The sequence below is a fragment of the Lithobates pipiens genome, unplaced genomic scaffold, assembly GCF_037356315.1.
Source record: "Lithobates pipiens isolate NorthernLeopardFrog02 unplaced genomic scaffold, aLitPip1_a1.2 Scaffold_18, whole genome shotgun sequence".
Lineage (NCBI taxonomy): Eukaryota > Metazoa > Chordata > Amphibia > Anura > Ranidae > Lithobates > Lithobates pipiens.
In genome coordinates, this window is record NW_027507758.1 from 80788742 (window position 1) to 80812102 (window position 23361).

At 43.7% G+C, this 23361-nt stretch overlaps 1 protein-coding gene across 1 annotated transcript in view; it reads left to right on the forward strand.

The window, feature by feature from the left end:
- SRP9 (signal recognition particle 9) overlaps positions 1-16190 on the forward strand; it is a 37092-nt gene extending 20902 nt beyond the window's left edge. Inside the window, exons 2-3 of the mRNA XM_077485837.1 lie at positions 5710-5778; positions 15602-16190. Coding sequence (XP_077341963.1) covers positions 5710-5778; positions 15602-15721 — 189 coding nt within the window. The 3' untranslated portion in view covers positions 15722-16190. The remainder of the gene's footprint in view (positions 1-5709; positions 5779-15601) is intronic.
- The last annotated feature ends 7171 nt before the right edge of the window (positions 16191-23361 follow it).

Sequence of the window (23361 nt, forward strand, 5' to 3'; positions counted from 1 at the left end):
ATACAGACCCCTTCACATCAGAAGTCCCTGTTTTACCATAAAGCACCCCACTTTTCATTGTGGCACCCTGCTATCTCAGTGCCCCGCCCCCCCCTCCCTCCATAGCAGTCCACTCTTTGCTCAGAAGCCTGCCTTAACCACACAGCCCCATCTTCCTTTACATCAGTGTGCTCCCCTTCCCTGCCCTTCCAGTCCTACCGTTCATAGCAGAGCACAGGAGGTGTGATGGGTCTGGATGAAGAGCAGGAGCTTCCCAATTTCTCCTGTTGGCCAGTGACCATAGCACCCAATCAGCCACTTGTTAATTTGAAAAGCGGAGCAGCTCCCACCCTCCATGCAGATCTATTGCACGCCCCACTCTCTGCCGTGCTGTGAAGATGGCAGCGGCGGGAGGAAAAAGACGACCTACAGGCAGCTAAATGGTGCTGCTGCGGTGATCCGGACAGGACTGTCATTCGGTCTGGATCTGGACATCTTTCATATGTGTATGATGCACAACTTTTCTATTTTTGCATGCTGTGACCGATAAATTGTAAATGAATGCATTAAAGTATGAGCAATGAGGGGGGAGGGGAACACGACTAGTTTGTTAGTCTGGCTTTCTATTGTCTGTGTCTTGTGAACTGTATTGGTTCCGTGTGTCTTCTATGTTGAAAAAACTCAAATAAAATGGAAATTAAACAAAAAAAAAGTATAAACAATGAAACCACTGTCCCTGTTTTTTCAGTGATGATATAAAGCAGGGATATGCAAATAGCAGACCTCCAGCTGTGGCAAAACTACAAGTCCCATCATACCTCTGCCTCTGGGTGTCATGCTTGTGGCTGTCAGAGTCTTGCTATGCCTCATGGGACTTGTAGTTCTGCAACAGCTGGAGGTCCACTAATTGCATATCCCTGATATAAAGTATACAGTATATTAACCTGGAAATCGGACATGTGCTGTATGCTAGTAGGTCCACCATATTCTGATCTGGTCAACTTCTATTTAATTGAACAACCGAATTGCACCAAACATTTGATATTTACTGGGACAATTTTTGTTATAAATAAATCTTTACATGAGGAATGATTTGTTTGCCGGCATTTATCCATTGGGGGAATAGTAGAGGGCAGAGGTTTGGATTGGATGAATGAATGTTGTATCGAAGGTCTGAGATAAATCGCCAAACGCTGGATATCAAAATGGCAGCCGTGTAATGCATCTAGCTCGGGAGCTGAGGGGGCAGAACAAACAAAAGCCGAAGGTTATACCCACAGCATCATGTACGGGCTGTGACGCATGGGTGTCCATAAGATGTCCACCATCAAAGGGGGTGCACAGATGCAACAACCACCCAACCGTCCACCCCCTTTGATGGTGGGCGTCTTATGGCTGCCTATGCATCACCGCCCGTACATGACGCTAGGGGCGTAACCTTCGGCCTTTGTTACGCCCCCTCGGGTCCCGAGCTAGATGCATTACAAGGCTGCCATTGCCATTTTGATATCCAGCGTTTGGCGATTTATCTCAGACCTTTGATACAACATTCATGCATCCGCCCCTGAAGAAACGAGCAGGGTCTCGCAAAATGCATAGGGCTTTATTGATGCTTGTTTTATGGCAGTACATGCTGAGTATTATTGATGTCTGCATTATGTTTACATACTTCCCTGTCCATGTATGTACATTTTTATTTTCTTAATGTGGATTTACTGACCCAACAACTTAAGTTTTTTTATTGTTGCTCATGGATGTACATTTGTAATAAATCTTTGTATATTTACTTTCATCTGTGTTGTGTACATTGGCTATTATGCCGGGTAACTCACAATCATTGTTGTTGCCGCTCTGTTACATAACATTTTGAAACAAATAAATTGATTTAGTCTCAGTGCTTACTGTGGCCATTGGCTAAACCTCTCTCACCTCATCTGAAGTCCCAGGGCTATTTTTCTTGTTTTGTGCATTATTAGGGATGGAGGTGTCAGAGGGGTCACACCAGACCTTTTAATCTCTCTTTAATCGCAGGCAGTGAGACAATGTCCCGATGCGGAGCTGCAGAGATCGGGAAATGTCTCGCTGTCTGTGAATTAGTGCAGTGCAGTGCCTACTTCCTAGCGGGCTGTGCAAACACGACGGAGCTCATCCTTACTGCAGAGATGGACGACTGGAGTATGTGAAATGGTTATAGATATCAAGGAAATTGGTAAGACTATAATCTTTCCAATATCTTTATTATTGGGCATCCCCAAATCAGATGAACAAAATCCATAACCCCATAAGTGCACCTTCGAAGTAGTGTTTGTTTGTTTTTTGGGGGGGGGGTTTCTTGTATTCCGATTTTGTCAATTTTCCCCCTACGGCTATATTCACCCTGGCGATTAGGGCTGGGGGGATTTGTAGTACCAGTTCCTGCTGTGGCTTTCAGCAGCTAGGTGTGGCTGCTGGCCCCATTCACTATAATTACAGATTGCCAGCGGCTGTCTGCATACGTCCAAAGTCAGACGTCCAGCGAACACTGCAGGTAATCTCTGGCTGTGCAAAGAGCCGCAAATAGCTGTGACCTGTCATCATATTGAAGGGGGTTCCCCGTGATTAAGCTCCAAGCGGTGGAGCTAAACACGTTGGTGTGGCCTGGTTGGAGTCCATCGGTCTGCTTCATGTGTGGCTTTTGGATCTTTTCCTTTGACATTGTTGAAGGGGGCTGGCAGCTGCACCTATACGCACTGGCCCGAATTGCCAGTGTGAATGTAGCCTAAATCGGGCGTGCAGTCAGCATACCTGTTGAACAGCTGCTGGGGTTACAGTTTAAAGTGATACTAAACAATCTGCTTTTACTCAGAAAAATCCATACACATCCACTACTCAATGTTCCTGTACTCTATTGGCCTGCCAGACCCCTTAGGAATACCTTGTACTGCCTGCTATAGTAGAGCATGTACTCTGCTCCCCTTCTCCCCATAATGTAGTAAATGGGCCTACCCCCAGGCCCCATCACTGTCACTGATGGGTGGGGGTTCCCAAGCTCAATACAGGACTCCAGTAGGTGAATGCGGTGGCTGTGGAGCATGGGGGATAATTATTGGTGGGGATTGGGGATGATGGTATATAAAGAGAACCTATTACTTTGCCTTGGAAGGGTACATCAAGAACATTAAAATGTCAGTAGTCCATCTGCTTACTTTTGGTTTGACTTTTTGTATATCGAAGGAAGATGGTCGGCAGGACTGCCAGGTATCTATGCAACTATGGCAGCTGCCATGTTACTTTTAGGCATAGTTTCCTTATAAAATGTAAATGTGTTCAGTCTCTTCTGATTCGGGGCTGTTCCAGGATTTCCATAAAGTCTAAAAATATCTCCTTTCCTAGAGGCATGCTGTGCCCATGTTTGGGAGCAGCATGTCGTGTTAGACGCCTGCTACCCATCCCGAATGATAATTTCTTCATAAGAGCCAGGTAATAAAATATTCATCGGCGGTCCTGTGTGCGCAGGGGAATATTTTGGCTTTGAGGCTCTCTCCAAGCTCTTCAATGCACTCCCTCCCTCTCATGAATGTTAGAGGTGTTAATGGCTTGTCGTTTCAATCAAGCCGCCTTGTGAAGACTTTCTCATTCTGTTGCCTGATGGGCCCTGGGCTTTTAATTGGATAGAGTGCAAACTCTACAACAAGCGATTTTCATGAGGACAGGCGATGGTCGGTGCGCTGGGAGTGTTCTTGGCACACCAGCTGAGCTCCCTGTGCGTGCAGCCGTGTCTGACCCAAGTCGTTTTATCTTCATGCTCTGCTGATTTGACATTTACACGTCCCAAGTGTTGTGCAAGGCTGGTGACCGCAGGCAGTTGGTTCACGCAAGTGCATAATCTTGTACAGCACCATGATCTTGGTTGATTTTGTTTTAGAGAAATGTATTTTTAGTAATTGCAGTGTTTACCTTTTTTAAAGTGGTAGTACATCCCCTATGGCTTGCTTGTACCTACAGGTAAGCCTAGAATAAGGTTTACCTGTAGGTACAGTAAATCCTAAATATTTACTATAGTTGTCATCCCATAACAGAAAGTTGCTTCTATAAAGGACACTTCCTGTCCTCCCAAGAGCAACTTTTTTGCCAGACAAGAAATGAAAAACTCTCCTCACAGACAGAAAGATAGACGTGAAAATGTGTTGTTTTATTTTTTTTTTTTATTTTTTTTTTTCCCATTAGGTAGTGGAACATTAGAACTTTTGTCAGTTTTTTTTTATTGTGGTTTCGTTTTACTGTAGAATATTTTTCCTCACTTCCTTTCTGGTTTCCAAAACGTCACGTGAAGGAAAAATCTCTCTAACGGAGCCCCTAATAGAACCTGACGGGTTCTAAACTTTCTGCATTCTATCCAAAACTAGGAATAAAAGTTTGGGCTATAGATGAACTTTATTGAAAGCTGCAGATGAAAGATGATTTGGAATAGCCATAATGTGTTAAACTGTGTTCACTCCAAATATATTTCTCACTTTGTTTGGTATCATGGTACACTGTATACATGTATACAGTGAACCAACAGTGCTTGTGCTGTGTAATTTTAGCCCCTCGTATCACCTGAAATACCTGTCTGTCTGTCTGATCCTGCCTGGTTCTGCCTGTAAACTGACCATAGTTTATCATGGTCAGCTGAGCCCTGACATCATGGTCAGTTTACTTGCCTTTCGTCACCGGCAGCTCTATCTGCTCTCACCCCTCCCTGCCTGTCAGCTCCATCCACTCCTCAGCTCTCTTGCTGCAATCATAACTATGTTATGATCATGCCATCACCTCTGTTATCTGTATCAGTGTCTTTGCTGTATAAAAAAAAATGCTGACTTTTTATTTATTTTTTTTATAGCAGAGCTTCTCCCGGTGCTCATGTGATCGCTCGTCTTTCTCTCTCCTCCCCAGCTGATGTGAGTGGGAGATCTCTGCCCCTCCCACTATAGCTGGGGAGAGAAGAGAGCCAAGGTGTTGCGGCGTGAGCACCAGGGGGATGCTGCGATATAAGGTAAAAGTCAGCAGCATATATATATAAATATATATATATATATATATATATATATATATATATATATATATATATATATATATATATACAGCAAAGACACTGGGATACATAATGTTGGCAAACAGAGGGGATGGCATGATCATAATATGGCAGCTTAACCACTTTAAAGCTTATGAGTTTTTGTGATTGGGTTTACATGCACTTTAATCTTGATTCGCATCTAAATTATGAATTTTTTTACATGCTTATTCTTCCTGTGCAGCACTAGGAAGCAGAGGCTGCATACAGTATGTGGGCAGAAAACATTTCTGGTTCTGTGTATATTTCTGTAAACAATTTATGTGCATAAATATGTTTTAAAAACTTTAGAGACCCCATCATGGAGAAAAGGCCCCAAACTGCTCCTGGTATTTGTACAGGCTCTTCAAGGTGTGCATACCTGCAGCAGCTTCCCAAACATTGAGTGGCGGGGCCCTTCTGACAAACAAAGCTTCAAAACTATGGGGTAGTGTTGGAAGTTGCACTAAGCCCTGCACCCACACATAGCTAATGGCTCTTCATTTTAGCACTTTTGGGAATTGGCAAAACTTTGCCTGTCAGAATGATCTGGCCTTGACTGGAAGGTTTTGATCAAACCGTAGGCCTTCAAGAATCTTTGTTTGAGCCATTTTTTATATGGATATGTGGTATATAATATCCGTTGCTGTCATCTGCAGGTTCGTGTGGTGCTGAAGTACAGACATTGCGATGGCAGCTTGCGTATAAAAGTCACAGATGACGTTGTGGTAAGTTGTCTTATGTGTCAGACTGCTGTTCATTTTAGCAATTCTATCCCAAAACCAGAAAAAAAAGGTTTCAGCCAGACATATAGTACCCTTTTTTTGCAATAGCCATGTAGAGAATTTATTCCTATATCCTATGCACATGTAAAAATGCTAATATTTTTTAGATGAGCCCAAAGCGGTTGGAAATCGCATATTTATTTTAGTGGCGGCAGAACCTAGCTATTTGAAAGCTAGAACGTACATTCTATAGCAAACGACACTTGTCAATAAATTCTGCACATATTCGCTATAGCTTATGTGCGAACATTTGTGCACATAATGGGCGAAGGATAAATTTCATGTGCATAGATTTTTCTCATTAAAATGGCATAAATTTATGATTGTACGCACAGTCGGTTTGTTTACGTTGGTGAATCAGGTCCAATGCATGTAGAGTTGTACACATGCCCCACTTCTTGGTGTTCACACATGCACATTAAAATTATGTCACACATTTACCGAGCGTGCTTCTGCTCTTTTTTACTGTATTCAGAAGAGGATCAACATAGTGTTGGAGCCCTTTCACATTGACAGGGCGGGGGCATTGGCGGTAAAACGTTGCTAAAACTAGCAACACTTTACCAACGTTTTAGAGGCGCATTTTGGCCACTAGCGGAGCGTTTTTAACCACTAGCAGCCGAATAAAAGGTTAAAAGCGCTGCTGCTGAGGCACTGCCCATTGATTTCAGTGGGCAGGGGCGCATTAGGAGTCCCTAAAGTGCCTCAAAGAAGCTGCTTGGAGGACTTTATTTTTTTTATTTTTTATTTTTTTGTGATGTCCTGCCAGCACAGCGTCCCAGTGTGAAAGCACTCGTGCTTTCACACTGGGATTGCAAATGAGGCATTTTTCAGGCGCTATTTTTAGTGCTAAAGCGCCTGAAAATAAGGGCTCCGGTGTGAAAGGTGTCTTAATATCCCACAACAGCACTGACACAAGAACAATTTTATAGCTCCTTCCTACACACACACATACACGTTCTGAACTGATATATCTTTTTTGTGATAATGTGAGGCCATACCACTGTGAAAATTGATGTAAAAATATCTATTTGGATTTTCTCAAAATTTTAAGTGCACGAGTGTTATTACAAGAGGAGATTGTAACAGATACATGTCTTACTTTGTTACCTTATTCATGGCTATCTCTATGGCAGGTCCTAATACTACTCCTGGTCTTGGCACTGCATGATTCTTTAGCGGGTGATCCTAAAGGGGACATCCTGGAGAGGGGTTATTTTTCCTACGCTATACGATGACATCTATAAAATTCCTAACATGGAATGTGAGGGGCCTGCGCGAGAAAATTAAACGCTCGGCAGCCCCTTCATGCCTAAAGAGGCAGAGATCGGATGTAGTGGCATTGGTAGAGACGCATATAGATGGGAGGCTTCAGATGGCCCTCCGCCGCCCACTCGCACTACTCACGCCAGAGGTGTTTCACTTTTAATAGCCAAATCGGTACACTTTGAGTTATGTGAAGTAATTACCGACCCACAGGGTAGATGTGTTTCTCCATGCCAAACTATATGGTGAACAGTTTCTCCTCCTGGCTTTCTACATACCTCCCCCATTTAGTATGACTGTGATTATGGAGGGACTCGCCCTTATGACCCGACACCCCGCAATACCAGCGATCTGGATGGGAGACTTTAACACCACTCTGTGGCCAGCACTAGATAGATTACAGACTTCACAGGGGGCAGACACGGATACCGGGGAGACAAAATTTTCTAAACTGATCTCCACTCTCCATTTAGTAGACACTTGGCGCTATAGATTCCCCCTTACAAAGACTTACTCCTGCTTTTTGGCTTCCCACAACTCCATGTCCCGCATTGATTTTATTCTTGTATCTCAAACCCTAACACCGCGGCTGTTAGAAACTGCATTTTGCCCAAGACTGTTATCTGATCATAGCCCATATTGGATCTCATTGAGTATTCCTGTCGGTAAGCCCCCAAAGCCTTGGCGCTTGAAACCATTCTGGCTGTCCCTATTGCCGGACGATGATGAGCTCCTGAACCTATGGAAGCTATACTTTGTAGAAAACGAACAAACTGCCTCTTTTTCAGCGGTTTGGGACTCTTTCAAAATATATGCCCGCATGACCCTCGCCTCCCACATAAATGCAATTAAGATGAAATCCGCAGATGTCTTTGATAGGGCGGTAGGGGAATTGACCTCCACAGAAAGGGAATATGCCACTAACCCTACCCCAGAGTTAGCAGCCCGACTCAAATTGCAAACCAGAGTGGCAACCCAACTTCAGTTTACGAAGGCCAGGCAAAAGCTGTTCTTCACAAAGCAAAAATTCTTTGAGCATGGGGAAAAGGCGGGTAAGCTGCTGGCATATCTGGTCCACAGTGAAGATGGGGGGGGGGGGGGGGGGCAGCAGATCACGGATCTGCGTAGTGTAACAGCTAGATTTAGAGACTTCCTTGCAGATCTGTACAAAATGACTACAACAGACCCCACTGACCGGAGAACAGCCTTCCTTCGTAGTATCACCCTTCCCCAACTGACGACTGACCAGATTGACCTTCTTGAGGCTCCCCTCACCACAGACAAAATAGCCTCGGCTATTGCCAGTTTTGCCAAATCCAAATCCCCAGGCTCGGATGGCCTCCCAATTGAGATTTACTCCCAGTTGGGTGAATTTCTTACTCCAAAGCTACTCATGCTATATAACCACCTTTTCGAGACCTTTTCCTTGCCCCCATCCATGAGAGAGGCAGTAATAGTACTCATTCCCAAACAAGGGAAGGATCCGGGATATCCAGAATCCTATCGTCCCGTTTCCCTGCTCCAAGTGGACATTAAAATCCTTGCTAAGGTACTGTCGCTGAGATTGAACAAAATGTATCCTCTCTCTAATACATGTCGATCCGGCGGGATTTATGCCGGGTCGTAATACATCCTTCAACTTACGCAAGTTGTTTTATTAACCTGCAAGCCGCGCATAGGGGGGCAGGATCTCGGGTAGTGGTAACCTTAGACACGGCAAAAGCCTTTGACTCCGTGGAGTACTTATGGAAAATGTCTCGAGGGGTATGGCTTTGGCCCTAAATTTATTAAATGGGTGCAACTTTTATACCAGTCCCCAACAGCCAGGTTGATGGCGAACGGATGGCCCTCCGAGCAGTTTGACCTCAGCAGAGGCACAAGGCAGGGCTGCCCCCTTTCACCGTTGTACGCCCTGGTAGCTGAGCCGCTGGCCATATCCATCCGGGATAATCCAGAAATTAAGGGACTAGGCTCCGGTACTCTGATTGTTGTACCTGGCTGACCCGGGTCCTTCCTTGCGCGCAGCACTACACACAGTTGAACAATCTGGGACCTTCTCTGGTTTAAAAATTAACTGGGGAGAAATCTCAGATACTACCAACCGAGTCACAAGCCATGTTACCTCTCCAGAGAGTTAGTACCATCAAATACCTTGGGGTATAGGTGTCTAGAATATCGACAGACTATATCTACATCTAAATATTGAACCCCTTATATCCTGTGTGAAAACTAAACTCAGGATTTGGGCTCGCCTGCCACTGGGGGTATGGGGATGCATAAACTTAATTAAGATGATCCTACTTCCCAAAATTTTATGTGTTATGGCACTCCCCAACTTACTTGCCTTTGAAATATTTTAAAACTCTAGAAGCCCTCGTTAAACCGTTTGTATGGGGTCCTAACAGACAAATTGGCGTGGCAGGTACTTAAAAACCCTACTGACCTGGGAGGTATGGCATTGCTGGATTTCAACTTATATTATATTGCGTCCCAGTTATCCCAATTGTATCACATAGACAAAACAGAGCGGTTGCTCCAGTTAATGTGCCCCAAGTGGGCCAGATGCACGAAAGATTCACTATATGCGATAATAGGCTCCGGAAATGCTGGCTTGTGGAGTGGGGCGAAGGCCTTATATGGGACATCGCTTCTGCCAAGCTGGGGATTCCCCAATATAATGATTTCACCCCATTATGGCACAACAGGACCCTACTAGAGTTCTGGTGAATCCCGGACATGGATTGCTGGTCCGCTCATGGGATTTTCTACCTACATCATTTAGTCAATTATGGGACCCTAAAAATCTTTCACGTCCCCTCCTCAGCCCACTCCAAATGTAATCATGGCGATAGTCAAAAATACAGACCCTCAAAAACTAATATCAGCATTCTATAACGTGCTCTCTACTCCTGTCACAACTAAACTAGCGTATGGCCTTAAGCCTCGCTGGGAAAGGACTGTGGGACGCATAGAGGATAAGGAATGGGGGAAGCCTTGGAACTTTGCAAGGAGGTTCGCCAAAGCTCTTGGACAGACTGACCCAAACCTACATCATCCATCAGGCATGCCTTACGCCTCTTAGGGTAGCCAGATGCAGAAACTCTCAGTCCACTCTGTGCCAAATGTGTGGGAGGTAGACGGGCACGTTCATCCACCTCTTATGGTCATGCTCCAAAATACAGGGACTTTGGACACAGTGAGATTCCTTCATGACGATATGGCTCTCCAGCCACACTTGACCCAAAAATGTGCCTCCTAGGGCTCATGCCAGACTCGACTGACAGGTACACAAAGGTATTTCTGCATGAGACACTATTCATAGCGCGTAAGGTAATAGCTAGGAAATGGATGAGGACTTGCCCCTCGAACTTAGCAGACTGGAAGGCCGAAATAAACAATACCCTCCCATATAAAAAATTGATATACACCAATAGAGGATGTCCTGAGAAATACTATAAAATTTGGGACAGGTGGCTGCAGGAGTCAGACACTTGCTCATAACTTGACCCTCGCACTACGCACGGGTAGGTCGATGGCATGTGGATCACCAACCTCATGGGTAACAAAGCGAGTCGCAAAATACTGAAACCATGTACTTATTTATTCCATGGATATGCCATGGTGTGATAAGGACCTGAGATGTGGACACTACTGTTGTTTGAAGTTATGATATGTACCATACCTGAAAATGTACACTGTAGCATGTATGCACTGTAAACAAAATAAAACCTGTTGTTGTTTAAAAAAAAAAAATATATATATATATATATATATATATATCTATTTGGAGCAGGAAAACTTGGCTAACAAGGTTATCGTCATATATTTCTTTATTTTTTATTTTTTTACAAGCTACTAGTCCGATAAGTCTAACATGTAATGGAGATGAGCAAAGGCAGACATGTTAAGTGTACTTAAATCCATGGACTTTTAAGCAAAATGTAGAAATGTAATTTACATACTTTCTTAAAAGAAGAGTGGGGTGTGTGGGGGGTTTATTTATTTTTAGAAATGCATTTTACCTAGGTGCATGCAGAATTGTTCCGATGCTGCATCTGTCCCCCCCACCAGCTCAAAGATGCTCGGCTCTCGGAGCGGTGTGAGCAGAGAGCTGGTGACTGGCTCTCTGCTCTGCCCTCCCATGCTCACTGGAGTGCTGGGCTGTGGAGGGGTGGGAGCGGCTGGCTCGGGCTCTCAGTGGCTCGCTGAGACAGGTGCTGGTCCAGGGTTGTGCGTGGATCCTGACCATATTGTCGCAATCTTGCCCCAGCATGGACTGGCTCTGTGGCCTCAGCCAACAGCAGCTGTCTGCTGAAAATGGGTCACTGGATTGTAGAACTAACAGCACTCTTGTTATCCACAGACAAACAAGCTTTGGCTGTACTTCTATAACTGCTGTTCAGTATATCCTCAATTCTATACAGAATGAGAACTAGAAAGTCTTCTGTGTACAGTTTTATGCTGGTTGGGTGACATCTTGCCTTCCAGGGCCTCTGCGGAGCCACCCTTATGTGCATACTCTTGGGATTATGCTGTGTAGGCAAAGGGCCAGCACAGTCACAGCCTTGTTTAACTGTAGTATTGCCTACTAGCTTGTAGGTTGACCACTGGGTTCCCTGGCAGTGTGTGCTCCCTGGCAGGATGTACAAGGAAGCAGCAAAATTGAAAGTGCTGCTATTAACAGGAGGTTAAGAATACATTTTGCCAGCAAACTGGATGTATGGTTTCTTGCCCACATCCCTAGTACAGACAAAGGGACAAAAAAAATTCCTCAAAGTGGGTTTTTCACGGACCAGAAACGGTAGGCAATATAAAAGTACAAAATGTATTAATGGAACATACCAGATAAAAAGTTGGATCCATAAAAACAAACACATAGCATGTATGATGAGTGCATTGAACTAAACCAATGAATAACCTATTGATCTACCGTCCATTGGTAATGGGACAGAAGAAAATCCAATGTCCTTCTTCAGGGAAAATGGGTTATGCATTTCCAGATTTTTCCCATGGGCTGATTATTCAATAGATGGAAGTTATAACTCAAGAGCAGAAAAGAAAACCGTTTATAGGTGTGCCAGCAAGCGAGGCAGGATATCTCTGCCAAACGGGGCTCCAATTCCAAACCCAAAAACCCCAAAAGTGGCCAGGGCTCCAGAAATCTTAATTGAATAGAGTGCATAGAGTTAATAGATGTATGGGTAATGTAATGCACCGATGTGACCAGGGGTTAGTGTCCTCTCCGTTCCCTTCTCCAGCCCTGGAGCCCTTTTGCATCTCTCAAAAATATTGGCAAATCAAATTGACACTAGCTCCTGGCCACATTGATGCATTACATTACCCGTACACCTAGTGACTCTATGCACTCTATATGATTAAGATTTCTGGAGCCATTGCTGAGACTCGCTGGTCCTTCATTTGCCCTGGCTCCTTTTTGGTGTTTTTTGGGTTTGGAATTAAAGCATCGTTTGGCAGCAATGCCCCCTCTCGCTTGCTTGCACACCTATAGTGGTTTTCTTTTCTGCTCTTGAGTTATGACTTCCATCCATTGAATCATCAGCACATGAGGAAAAACCTTAAAAAAACTGGAACTGCATAATCTATTGCCCTGAAGAAGACCTCCGCTATCTTTGTTGAAACGCGTTGATTTTCTTCTGTCCGATTACCAATGGACAGTTGATCAATATCAATACATTCATTGGTTTGGTTCAATGCAGTCATACATACTATGTGTTTGTTTTTATTGATCCAGCTTTTTATCTGATGTTCTATTAACCACTTGCTTACTGGGCACTTAAACCCCCCTCAGTCCCAGACCAATTTTCAGCTTTCAGCGCTGATGCACTTTGAATGACAATTGCGCGGGCATACAACACTGTACCCAAATGAAATTTTTATCATTTTTTTCCCACAAATAGAGCTTTCTTTTGGTGGTATTTAGTTACAGCTCGGAGTTTTATTTTTTGCTAAACAAACAAAAAAAGATGCAAAAAAAAAAAATCATGTTTTAATAGTTTGTTATAAAATTTTGCAAACGGGTCATTTTTCTCCTTCATTGAAGTGCGCTGATAAGGCGGCACTGATAGGCTGCATTGGTGGGCACTGATGGGCTGCATTGGTGGGCACTGATAGGCATAGTTAAGGCGGCACTAATAGGCACAGATAAGGCGGCACCGATGGGCACAGATAAGGCGGCACTGATGGGCAAAGATGGGCACAGATAAGATGGCACGGATGGGTGGCACGGATAAGTGGCACGGATGGGCACTGATAGGTACCACAGATAGATGGGACTGATGGGCACTGATAGGTGGCTCTGATAGGTGGCACTGCTGGGCACTGATGGGCGGCACTGATGGGCGCCACTGCTGGGCACTGATGGGCGGCACTGGGGTGCAGCACCTTTGAGGCAGATTGGGTGACACTGTGGGGTGGCACTGTGGGCACTATGGGCACAGACGGGGGGCACTTTTACTTTTAGTTAAACTTCAGGATGGCACTGCGGGAGGCAGGTGGGCACTGGCAGGTGGCATGTGGTGCCTTGCATTGCTGGCCGTGATCGGGACTGATGTCCCGATCACGGCCGCCGGTGATCGGCTTTTTTTTTTTTTCCGCGCGAGGAGGAATAATAGCCGATTACCGGCTCCGTTCTATCACATGATCAGCTGTCATTGGCTGACAGCTGATCACGTGATAAGGGGTCGGGATCGACCCCTTACACGGATCGGTGATCAGGCGAGTCTCACGGACTCGCCGATCACAGAGCGCGCCGCGCGCGCCCCTCAGGGGGCGCGCAGGCCGCTCGTAACCGGGACGACGTCAATAGACGTAGTCCCGGAAATCTAGGTCCGCGCTAATGCCGTCATTCGGCAATAGCGCGGTACCCAAGTGGTTAATGAACTTTGTACTTTTTATATTACCTACTGTTTCTGGGCCGTTTAAAATCCCACTTTGTGAGTAATTCTTTTTTGTTCATTGTATATTAACAGGAGGAATCCGCAGGAAAATGATAAACAAGAGCTGAAGGTTTAAAGAAGTAATATTGCCACAAGTAATTAATGTTTGCTGTACCCTCCAGAGGACTCATTGCACATGGCTGTTGTCCCTGTTTATATCTGTGCTGTGGCTGCTGAGCAGCATGGCCGAATAGCTGGCCCCTCCTCCTTCCACTGCTGTCCACAACACTGGATGTAGGGGATGGCTTAGAGGAGAGGGTAGTATGACGTGGGCTTGTGTTTTTGTGAATGATGGCACTCCTCAGTAGTCGTCTGACTATAGGGAGAGCAGGACTATATTCAGAACCAAGTGTTGTTTTTTTTTTTTTTTAATCATTCTGGCTGCCTGTCTGTGATCTAATTACTGGGAACAATACAGATTGACCACTGATCACCTCGGCAGCACAAAAGCTGTCATAGCACCCACAAGTCTTCAGTGAACACATGGAAGTTCATACACAACAATGAAACAACTTGGATCTGCATCCCACCTGTGACTGGAGTATTTTCTCGAAAGTAGTTAAAATGAACTTTTATGCTAAAATTATGTGTTTAGGGAGGTTAGGAAAAAACTGCGTAAACTTGCCTACCTGCTATAAAACGCTGGTCCTGTGTTGTGGTGTTTAGGTTTTGGGTCACGTGACAGGAAGCTGGCATATTAAGCCACTTTGCATTGTTGGGGCCAGTGCAGCACAGTATTTCACAATTGCAACCTGACACCATGCTCCTGGGGGCCTGTGGGGCCCCTTGTACACCTGGATAGGAGGGGTCGGCATATAGAGGAACTGATCCCCCCTCCATTTTCCTTCTGCAGCCATGCGCTGCCAGGTTCCCCCATCCATTTTCCCGCCGAGTGCTGCAGAGGAAAACCCAAAAAAAAATAAACATAAAATACAGACACCAGTGCCAGAACTACTAGGGTAGCAAAGGTTCCACTTGTAACTGGGCCCTGGTGTTCTGCCACTGTAGCAGGTCCCGCCTGGGGGTCAGGTGGGTCCTTGCACCAGGACCCTGAATGTCCTGAATTTACACCTCTGTGCCAGTGTCTTAAAATAATGAAAGTTGGGCTTGTGTTAGCTGCTCAGTGAAGTGCTGTTGTAGGTCACATGACATGGCACCGCAGTACTGTGAATCTGGTGGTTACAGTTGATGGGTAATTTTTATGCTCGCTTTATTGCCTGTCGTCTAAATACCGGGTCCTGCAGCCTTCCTGCTCCAAGACACATGACCAGCAGCCACACTGTCTCCCAGAATGCAATTTGGCTTACCTTTTATTAGGTCAGTTCGGCTGCCCCTGTTGTATTGTGGAAGTGTCCAAGTTAAGTGCTATGTTTTGTGGTTTTCACAATGTGCTAGTATCTACCCACACGTCCTACTGCTTGCCATCACCTAGTAACACTAATTTGCACAAGACTTTCAAGTGAGTGGTTCCCTTTAATAAATGAAGTACCCGCTTTCCTCCTTCTTTATGGATCTCTGACGTGCTGCTTTTCTTTCTCTTCCAGTGTTTGCTGTACAGCACAGACCAGGCTCAAGACGTAAAGAGGATTGAGAAATTCCACAGTCAGCTGATGCGGCTCATGGTTGCCAGGGAATCCCGCAGTGCCGCCATGGAAACAGACTGAGAGTCTCCAGATAGGACCAACCTGAACGTACAGATTTTTTTTTTTTTTTTTTATGTCCGAGACGGAGAAATGACTTTAATACAAAGAGGTGGATAATCAAAAAAGGAGCCGGCTTTTAAACTTGCCAAACGGTGCTCAGCAGTGGGTTTATTTTATTTTATTTTTTTTCATTATTGGGGTTTTTATTTTATTTTTATTTTTTGGAAGTGCTATGCTTTCACGTGAAAGCTTCTATTTATTAAGGAAAATGGAAGAACATATTTGAATTCCCCTGTGGGCATCTCGCTCTCCAAAATAATTAATAAAAGGCAGCATGTAAATATTATAAAGGGTGTTTTTTTGTTTTTGTTTTCCGATTTTTAGGGCTATGGAGAAATTATCTAGAAGATGCATTGAAAGTCATCTGCCTTACAGTGTTTCACCTCATTTTATTTGACAAAACTATTAAAGGATATTTAATCTCTTTTGATTTTCTTGTGCTCCTAATTTTTCTTTAACGTGGTATTGCATCATGTATGCAGGCTTTGATTTAAAGCAGAACTTTACCCATAACAACTTGATAAATATAGTTCTTTAGCAAGGAGCATGAATTCCACAGTAATGATTATGCGACCAAAATGAGTGCATGCTGTAAACTGTCTCCAGCATTGCTCCTTTCTTCTTTCTGGAGGCTGCCATTTTGCTAAAGCCCAGAGCCCCTGAACAGCAGTAAATCATAAAGCAAAACTAAACCCATCGATTTAACGGTTTTAAAAAGTCATATTCCTGGAATGCTAGCATTGCTAACTGTCACATTTGCTTGTGTCCTCAATCAAACTGTCAAATCATCAAACAGCTGTCATAACTAATCACGTACAGCACCATTGCAGCTGCAGATCAAACAGAAGCTTGGCTGTAAATGATAGGGGGGTTTTAATTCCACTTTAAGGGCTAATTTACACTTGCCTCAAAACATGGCTTCGGGCACACTTTGTTTAAGCTCTCTGAACACCAGTCAAAGCTCCCTTTTGCTTTTGCTTGGGGCTTCAGTGGAGTTTCAAGCGACAAGCTTTGCCATAGACTTCTATGGAGGCTTTGAAGCACAACTAAAGCTACATAGGGTATCGTTTTTGAAGCAAAGCAAAATCAAGGTGTAAACAGGACTGTAAGCTAAACCTTTTATTTGGTGACAGGAGCTTTGACTGGTGTTCAGAGAGCTTTAACCGCTTCAGCCCCAGAAGATTTGGCTGCTGAATGACCAGAGCATTTTTTGCGATTCATCACTGCCTCGATTTAACTGACAATTGCGCAGTCGTGTGACATTGCACCCAAATAAAATTGACGTCCTTCTTTTCCCACAAACCGTTCTTCTGGTGGGATTTGTTCATATCTGCGGTTTTTATTTTTTACGCTATAAACAAAAGAGCAACAATTTTGAAAAAAACGCAATATTTTGTAATTTTTGCTATAATAAATATCCCCATTTCTTTAAAAAAAAGCTGCTTTTTTTTTTTTCCCTCAGTTTTTAGGCCGATATGTATTCTACACATTTTTGGTAATAAAAATATTTGGTAATAAAAATCGCAATAAGCGTAAATTGGTTTGCATAAAAGTTAGTCTACAAAATGAGAGCTAGATTTATAGCATTTTTATTTTACTAGTAATGGTGGCTATCATATTCACATATACATACATACATTATACAAAAAATTTATTGGGACTGCAACATTATGTCAGACACTTTTGACACATTTTTGGGACCTTTAACATTTATACAGAGATCAGTGCTATAAAAGTGCATGGACTTCTGTAAAAATGTCACTGGCAGGAAAGGGGTTAACACTAGGGGCGATCAAGGGGTTAATTGTGTTCTGAAGGGGTCGGGACTGTCTAGGGGAGATGACAGATCACTCATCAGTCTCTTCTCCCCTCAGAGAAACGGGATCTGTGTGTTTACAAAACAATATAAACAAAATTGATGTACTCCCCCCCCCCCCCCCCCCCCCCCCACAAATAGAGCTTTCTTTTGCTGGTATTTGATCACCTCTGCGGTTTTTATTTTTTGTGCTATAAACAAAAAAGACCAACAATTTTGAAAACACTATTTAACTTTTTGCTATAATAAATATTCAAATTTTGAAAAAAATAAAAATAAATCCCTCAGTTTAGGCCGATATGTATTCTTCCACATATTTTTGGTTTCCGGGAGGCTCCAAGGCTGAAGACTGTCACACAACAAGCATGTCAGTGGTGATGGAGGCTGATGTGCTTTTTGTGTGACAGTCTTTAGCCTCTGGAACCACCGGAGCCGCCTGGAATTGCTGACCACCACCGCTGCCCAGCTGGACTACAGGAGCCCAAGCTACTTATGCCATGCACATTTATATCTTGCCAAAATGTGAGTTTATCTTACTTTTATTAAACATTGAATTTCAACTGACATACTGCACTCAGAGTGGTGCTGCTCCTCTCTCTCCCTAAAAATAGGATAACTGAGCATGTGCAGAGCAGTGTGCGACAGTAAATTACTAAATTTTCAACAGTATAGATGCTTATTTTTAATATTTTAAATGGCTATACCTGCATAAAGGGCTAGTCTGAAGGGCTCTAGCAGGGCTTCATTTTCTTTTTTAATATCTTTTTATTTAACAAAATTTTTTTTTACAAATTTAATAATTCTTTGCACATTTATGAGTTAACAATCACTAGATATGGATTAACTACTTCCGTCCTTATCATTTCATTAATCTTGTTCCTATACCTTATTTATTTAATGGATCTAGATCCATATCTCTAATTATCTAATAAATCCATATATTATTTTCTTTCCACCATTCACACCCATCACACCCATCCATTCACTTCATTCAAACACTGGGGGGAAGGCAAAGAAAACAAAACTTCCCTTCTCTTCTTTTCATACCGGCTTTCCATTGTTAATCTGGAGGTTCCCTCCAGTCAGCTTGTGAGGTGCTAAACTCTGTCCACATCCGTCATGTTGTCATCTATTTTTTTTTTTTTTTATTCCTTTTTCAATCTCCATCCTCTCCTCCAGAGCACACATCTCGCCCATCTCTATCTCCCATTCTTTTAAACTAGGGTTTACCCTACTTTTCCATTTCCTAGCTATAATAGTATGTGCCGCAGTCCAAAAAGTGTTTTAAAATACCCTTACTTATATTCTTTACCGATTCTGGAGTCATTGACGGGACCAACATTAATATGTCGGGTTGTAATTGTATACCTGTCATTACCGTATATGTTTTATATCATTTTTCCTAAACTATAGACCCCGGGACAATAGTACCAAATGTGCGACATTGTGCCCCTCGCCCCCCCCCCCCCCCCCGACATCTCCAACATACATCTTCGTTCTCTGGACTTATTTTATACATGTCTACTGGGCATTTATACCATCTAGCTAATATTTTTATAATTCCTCTCTTGACGTCTACTAGATATCGATAATTTCTGTATTACTTTAAATGCTTTATCCCACTTTTCTTTGGGGATCTCAATCCCCAATTCTTCCTCCCATTTTTTTTTTTTTTTTATATATGTGATCTCCTGTCTATTATTCTCTGAAATTAAATACCTATATATATTAAACAGAGTATGTATTTGCTTTTGCTCTTTGATCTTGAAAAAAATATTTCTAAGTCAGGGGTCTGTTGATTTATATCTTCTTTCATTAGAGAGGAAACGCATTTTTGAAGCTGCCAGTATTGTATCCATTTAGCCCTATATTCCACACCTAAAGAATCGAGTGGGATTAGTCTATCATTTTCTATTGTCTCTAGCAGTCTAGGATCTTCTCTTCTTTGCCATTTTAGTAAAGTTCCTACCTTCATTGCTGGTGGGAATTCTGGGTTACCAAAAAGGTGGGTCATTGGACCCACATATGTTGATCCTTTCCCCTGTATCAGCAAACTATCCCATACCTTCAATGTCAATGCTACCAAAAAGGGCCTCTCGGCGTCGGGACGTTTTTCTTTCTTTGTCCATAGCAGTGATTTTAATTTAATGGCTGTGACCTCCTCCTCGAGTTTTACCCACTGTTTGCAATCCGTATTCTGGAACCAATCCACAATCCTTGTTAAACACTGCTTTAAGGTACATTGATGTATCTTTCTAGTCACATTTACAGATGCGTCCACTCATATGGTCACATTTTTTAGCACTACACTAATTTTTTGCATATGGCATACCTACTACCTGCTGCTTATAGATCAGTCGGTCATGCGGCTAGACTGCAGTATGTCCAGCACGGTCAGGTATTTGGAGCACCTGGGTTGGATTCTCAAACTAGAGAAGTCAGCCTTATGGCCAGTAATGAGGCTAGAATACTTAGGTCTGGTCATAGACACAGTGTATTTGTAAAGTCATTTTTGCCTCAGATGAAGGTCAGGGCTATAAGAGATCTGGTCCGTGTGGTCAAGGGAAAGAAGGATCCCTCCATTTGCCTTTCCATGAGGTTGCTGGGGGAAAATGGTGGCTTCATTCAAAGCTATTCCCTATGCTCAATTTCATTTGAGACTGTTGTCTCAATTGGTGGTTGATAACCAGAAATTTGCAGAAGGGGAAATCCTTCATGCCGGTAGCCTGGAAGGTAGTAACAATGGATGCCAACCTCTTGGGCTGGGGAGCAGTTATGGAGGAGGCCACTGTCCAGGCGAAGTGGTCAGAGACCAAAAAAGCCTTGCCCATCAACATTCTAGAGATTCTGGCAGTGCGTCTGGCTCTAATATCATGGACTTTCAGGTTGCAGGGTTGTCCTGTCAGGATACAATCCGACAATGCCACAGCTGTGGTTTACATCAACCACCAAGGGGGTACCAGGAGTCAGGCGGCCCAAAGGATGGTGGACCATATTCTGACATGGGCAGAGAAGCATGTGACTTTTCTGTCAGCAGTTTTCATTCTGGGGGGTGGAGAATTGGCAGGCGGACTTCTTGAGCCACCGACAGTTGTCCCCAGGGGAATGGTCCCTGCATCCCGAGGTTTTTTGTCAGCCACATGCCAAAGGTGGGGTACCCCAGACATAGATCTATTGGCGTCCCAGGTTCAACAAGAAGTTGGGCAGCTTTGTGTCAAGGGATCTGCTCGCATTTGAAACAGATGTGCTAGTGACCCATTGGGATCAGTTTTCACTGATTTATGCCTCTTCCCCCCCCCCCCCCCCCCCCAATTCAGCTCCTACCATGGCTTTTACACAGGATCAAGGAGGAAGGAAAGCTGGTGATAATGGTAGCACCGATGTGGCCCAGAAGAGCCTGGTATGCAGAGATCATAAGGTTGGCAGTAGGGAAACTGCACTCTTCCATTCTGTCCAGACTTGCTTTTGCAAGGACCGGTGTTCTATCATGCCTTACAATTGCTAAATTTAATGGTTTGGCTATTGAAGTCCAAATTTTAAAGGATTGGAGGCTCTTTGGATCATTGGTAACTACCCTGATTGATGCAAGGAAACCGGCTTCTAGGGCCATTTATTATAGGATCTGGAGGTCCTGTGTTTCCTGGTGTGAAGCCAAAAGATGGCATCCTCGAAAATATGTTATAGGGAAAATTCTTGCCTTCCTACAATTGGGAGTAGAAATTAAGCTAGCCTTGAGTACCATCAAGGGTCAGATCTCGGACTTGGCAGTATTTTTTCAAAGATCGCTCGCTTCACATTCTTTGATTCGGGCCTTTATAGAAGGGGTAACTCGTATAACTCTGCCAGTTAGGCGGCCATTGTGCCCATGGAATTCGAATCTAGTTTTATAGGTCTTGCAAAGACAACCCTTTGAGCCTTTTGACAAGGAAGTTGGTTTTCTTGATTGCATTAATTTCAGCAAGGAGAGTGTCTAAAATTGGCAGCTTTTTTCTGTAAAGAGCCATACTTAATTATTCATAAGGACAAGGTTATGTTGCATCCTCACCCAACCTCTTTGCCCAAGGCAGTGTCCAGTTTTCACTTAAACCAAGATGTCTCCCTGCCTTCATTTTTCCCAGAACCTCGCTCTGTGGAACAAAAATTGTTGCATTCTCTCGATGTGGTGAGAGCTGTCAGGATCTATCTAAGGGTGACAGCGCTGATCAGGAAGACTGATGCTTTGTTTGTGCTGCCAGATGGGCCCAATGGGCAGACAGTGTCAAAATTGACTGTTTCCCAGTGAATTTGTCAGGTTATAGTTCAGGCTTATGGATCGAAAAGAAGGGATTCTACCTTTTCCAATTAGAGCGCACTCTACCAGGGGAGTAAGTGCTTCATGGGCAGTGCGTCACCAGGCCTCTATGGCTCAGGTTTTCAAGGCTGTGACTTGGTCATCAGTACATACATTTACTAAATTTTACAAGATGGATGTAAGGCAGCAGGAGGATGCCACTTTTGGGCACAAATGTACTGCAGGCAGCAGTGTAGGTCCTCATGTCTGATGGTGGCCTGCTTTGATATGTGTCTCCCTCCCCTCAAGGGCATTGCTTTGGGACATCCCACATAGTAATTACTATGGCTGCTCTGTGTCCCGTGATGCTACGATAAAGAAAATAGGATTTTTAATACAGCTTACCTGTAAAATCCTTTTCTTGGAGTATATAACAGGACACAGAAGTCCCTCCGCTCTTGCTGGGACCTGAGGTACTTGCTGTATGGGACGGGATATATAGAGGGGGACTTCCTGTTTTTGGGTGTGCCAGTGTCCATTCACCTATAGATGGCGTATAACCCACATAGTAATTACTATGGCTGCGCTGTGTCCCATGATGTACTCCAAGAAAAGTATTTTACAGGTAAGCTGTATTAAAAATCCTATTTTCCCTGCTTTACTCAGAAGGAAAAGATGTTGCAAAAGTTCACTATTTAAATCCTGAAGCTGTACTTGGCTGTGCTTCACGTTTTGGCTTGTGCTGACTTTCCTGACCAACAGAGGGAAAAGCAGAGCCTTATACAACTTCAGGAAAATAAGCTTTATTTGAATATTTAAACAACGATGGCTCAAAGGTTTCCTGGACCTGCATCACCAGGGCTATTTAGTTTGAGGTTTTCCTTCATCTGACTCCATCTACAACTGAAACTACCCAGCTCCTTCGTAAGCGCTTTCTTGCGATATAGCACTGAGTTACTTTAACTGATAATTGCTTGGTCATGCACACGGTCGGACATTCCGACCACAAAATCCGTCAGATTTTTTCCGACGGATTTTGGCCGAAACTTGTGTTGTATACACACGGTCGGACAGAGTTGTCAGAAAATCTGATCGTTCGGAATGAGGTGAAGTGCGTACAACGGGACTACGTAGAGGCTAGTAGCCAATAGCTTTGGTCTGGGAATTTAATCTGAGGATGCGTGGCACTTTGTCGGAATTCTCTACAAACGATCGGAAAAAGTCAGATCAGATTTTTTGTCTGAAAATTTTAGATCCAGCTCTCAAATTTTTTCCGTCGGAATTTCCGACGGGAAAAGTCCAATAGAGACCACACACGATAGGATTTGCCAACAACATAATCCGATCGGACCTTTTCCGTCATAAGGGTATAAGCTGTTTCAGTACAGCTGTGCAAGACTGAAGGGAAGACTGGAGTTCCGCTTTAAACTTTTCAGCTGTAATGCATTTACAAGAGACTTGCAGAGAGAACAGAACAGAGTGATGAGCTCCTCAGTGGGCTACTTCTCTTTTCAC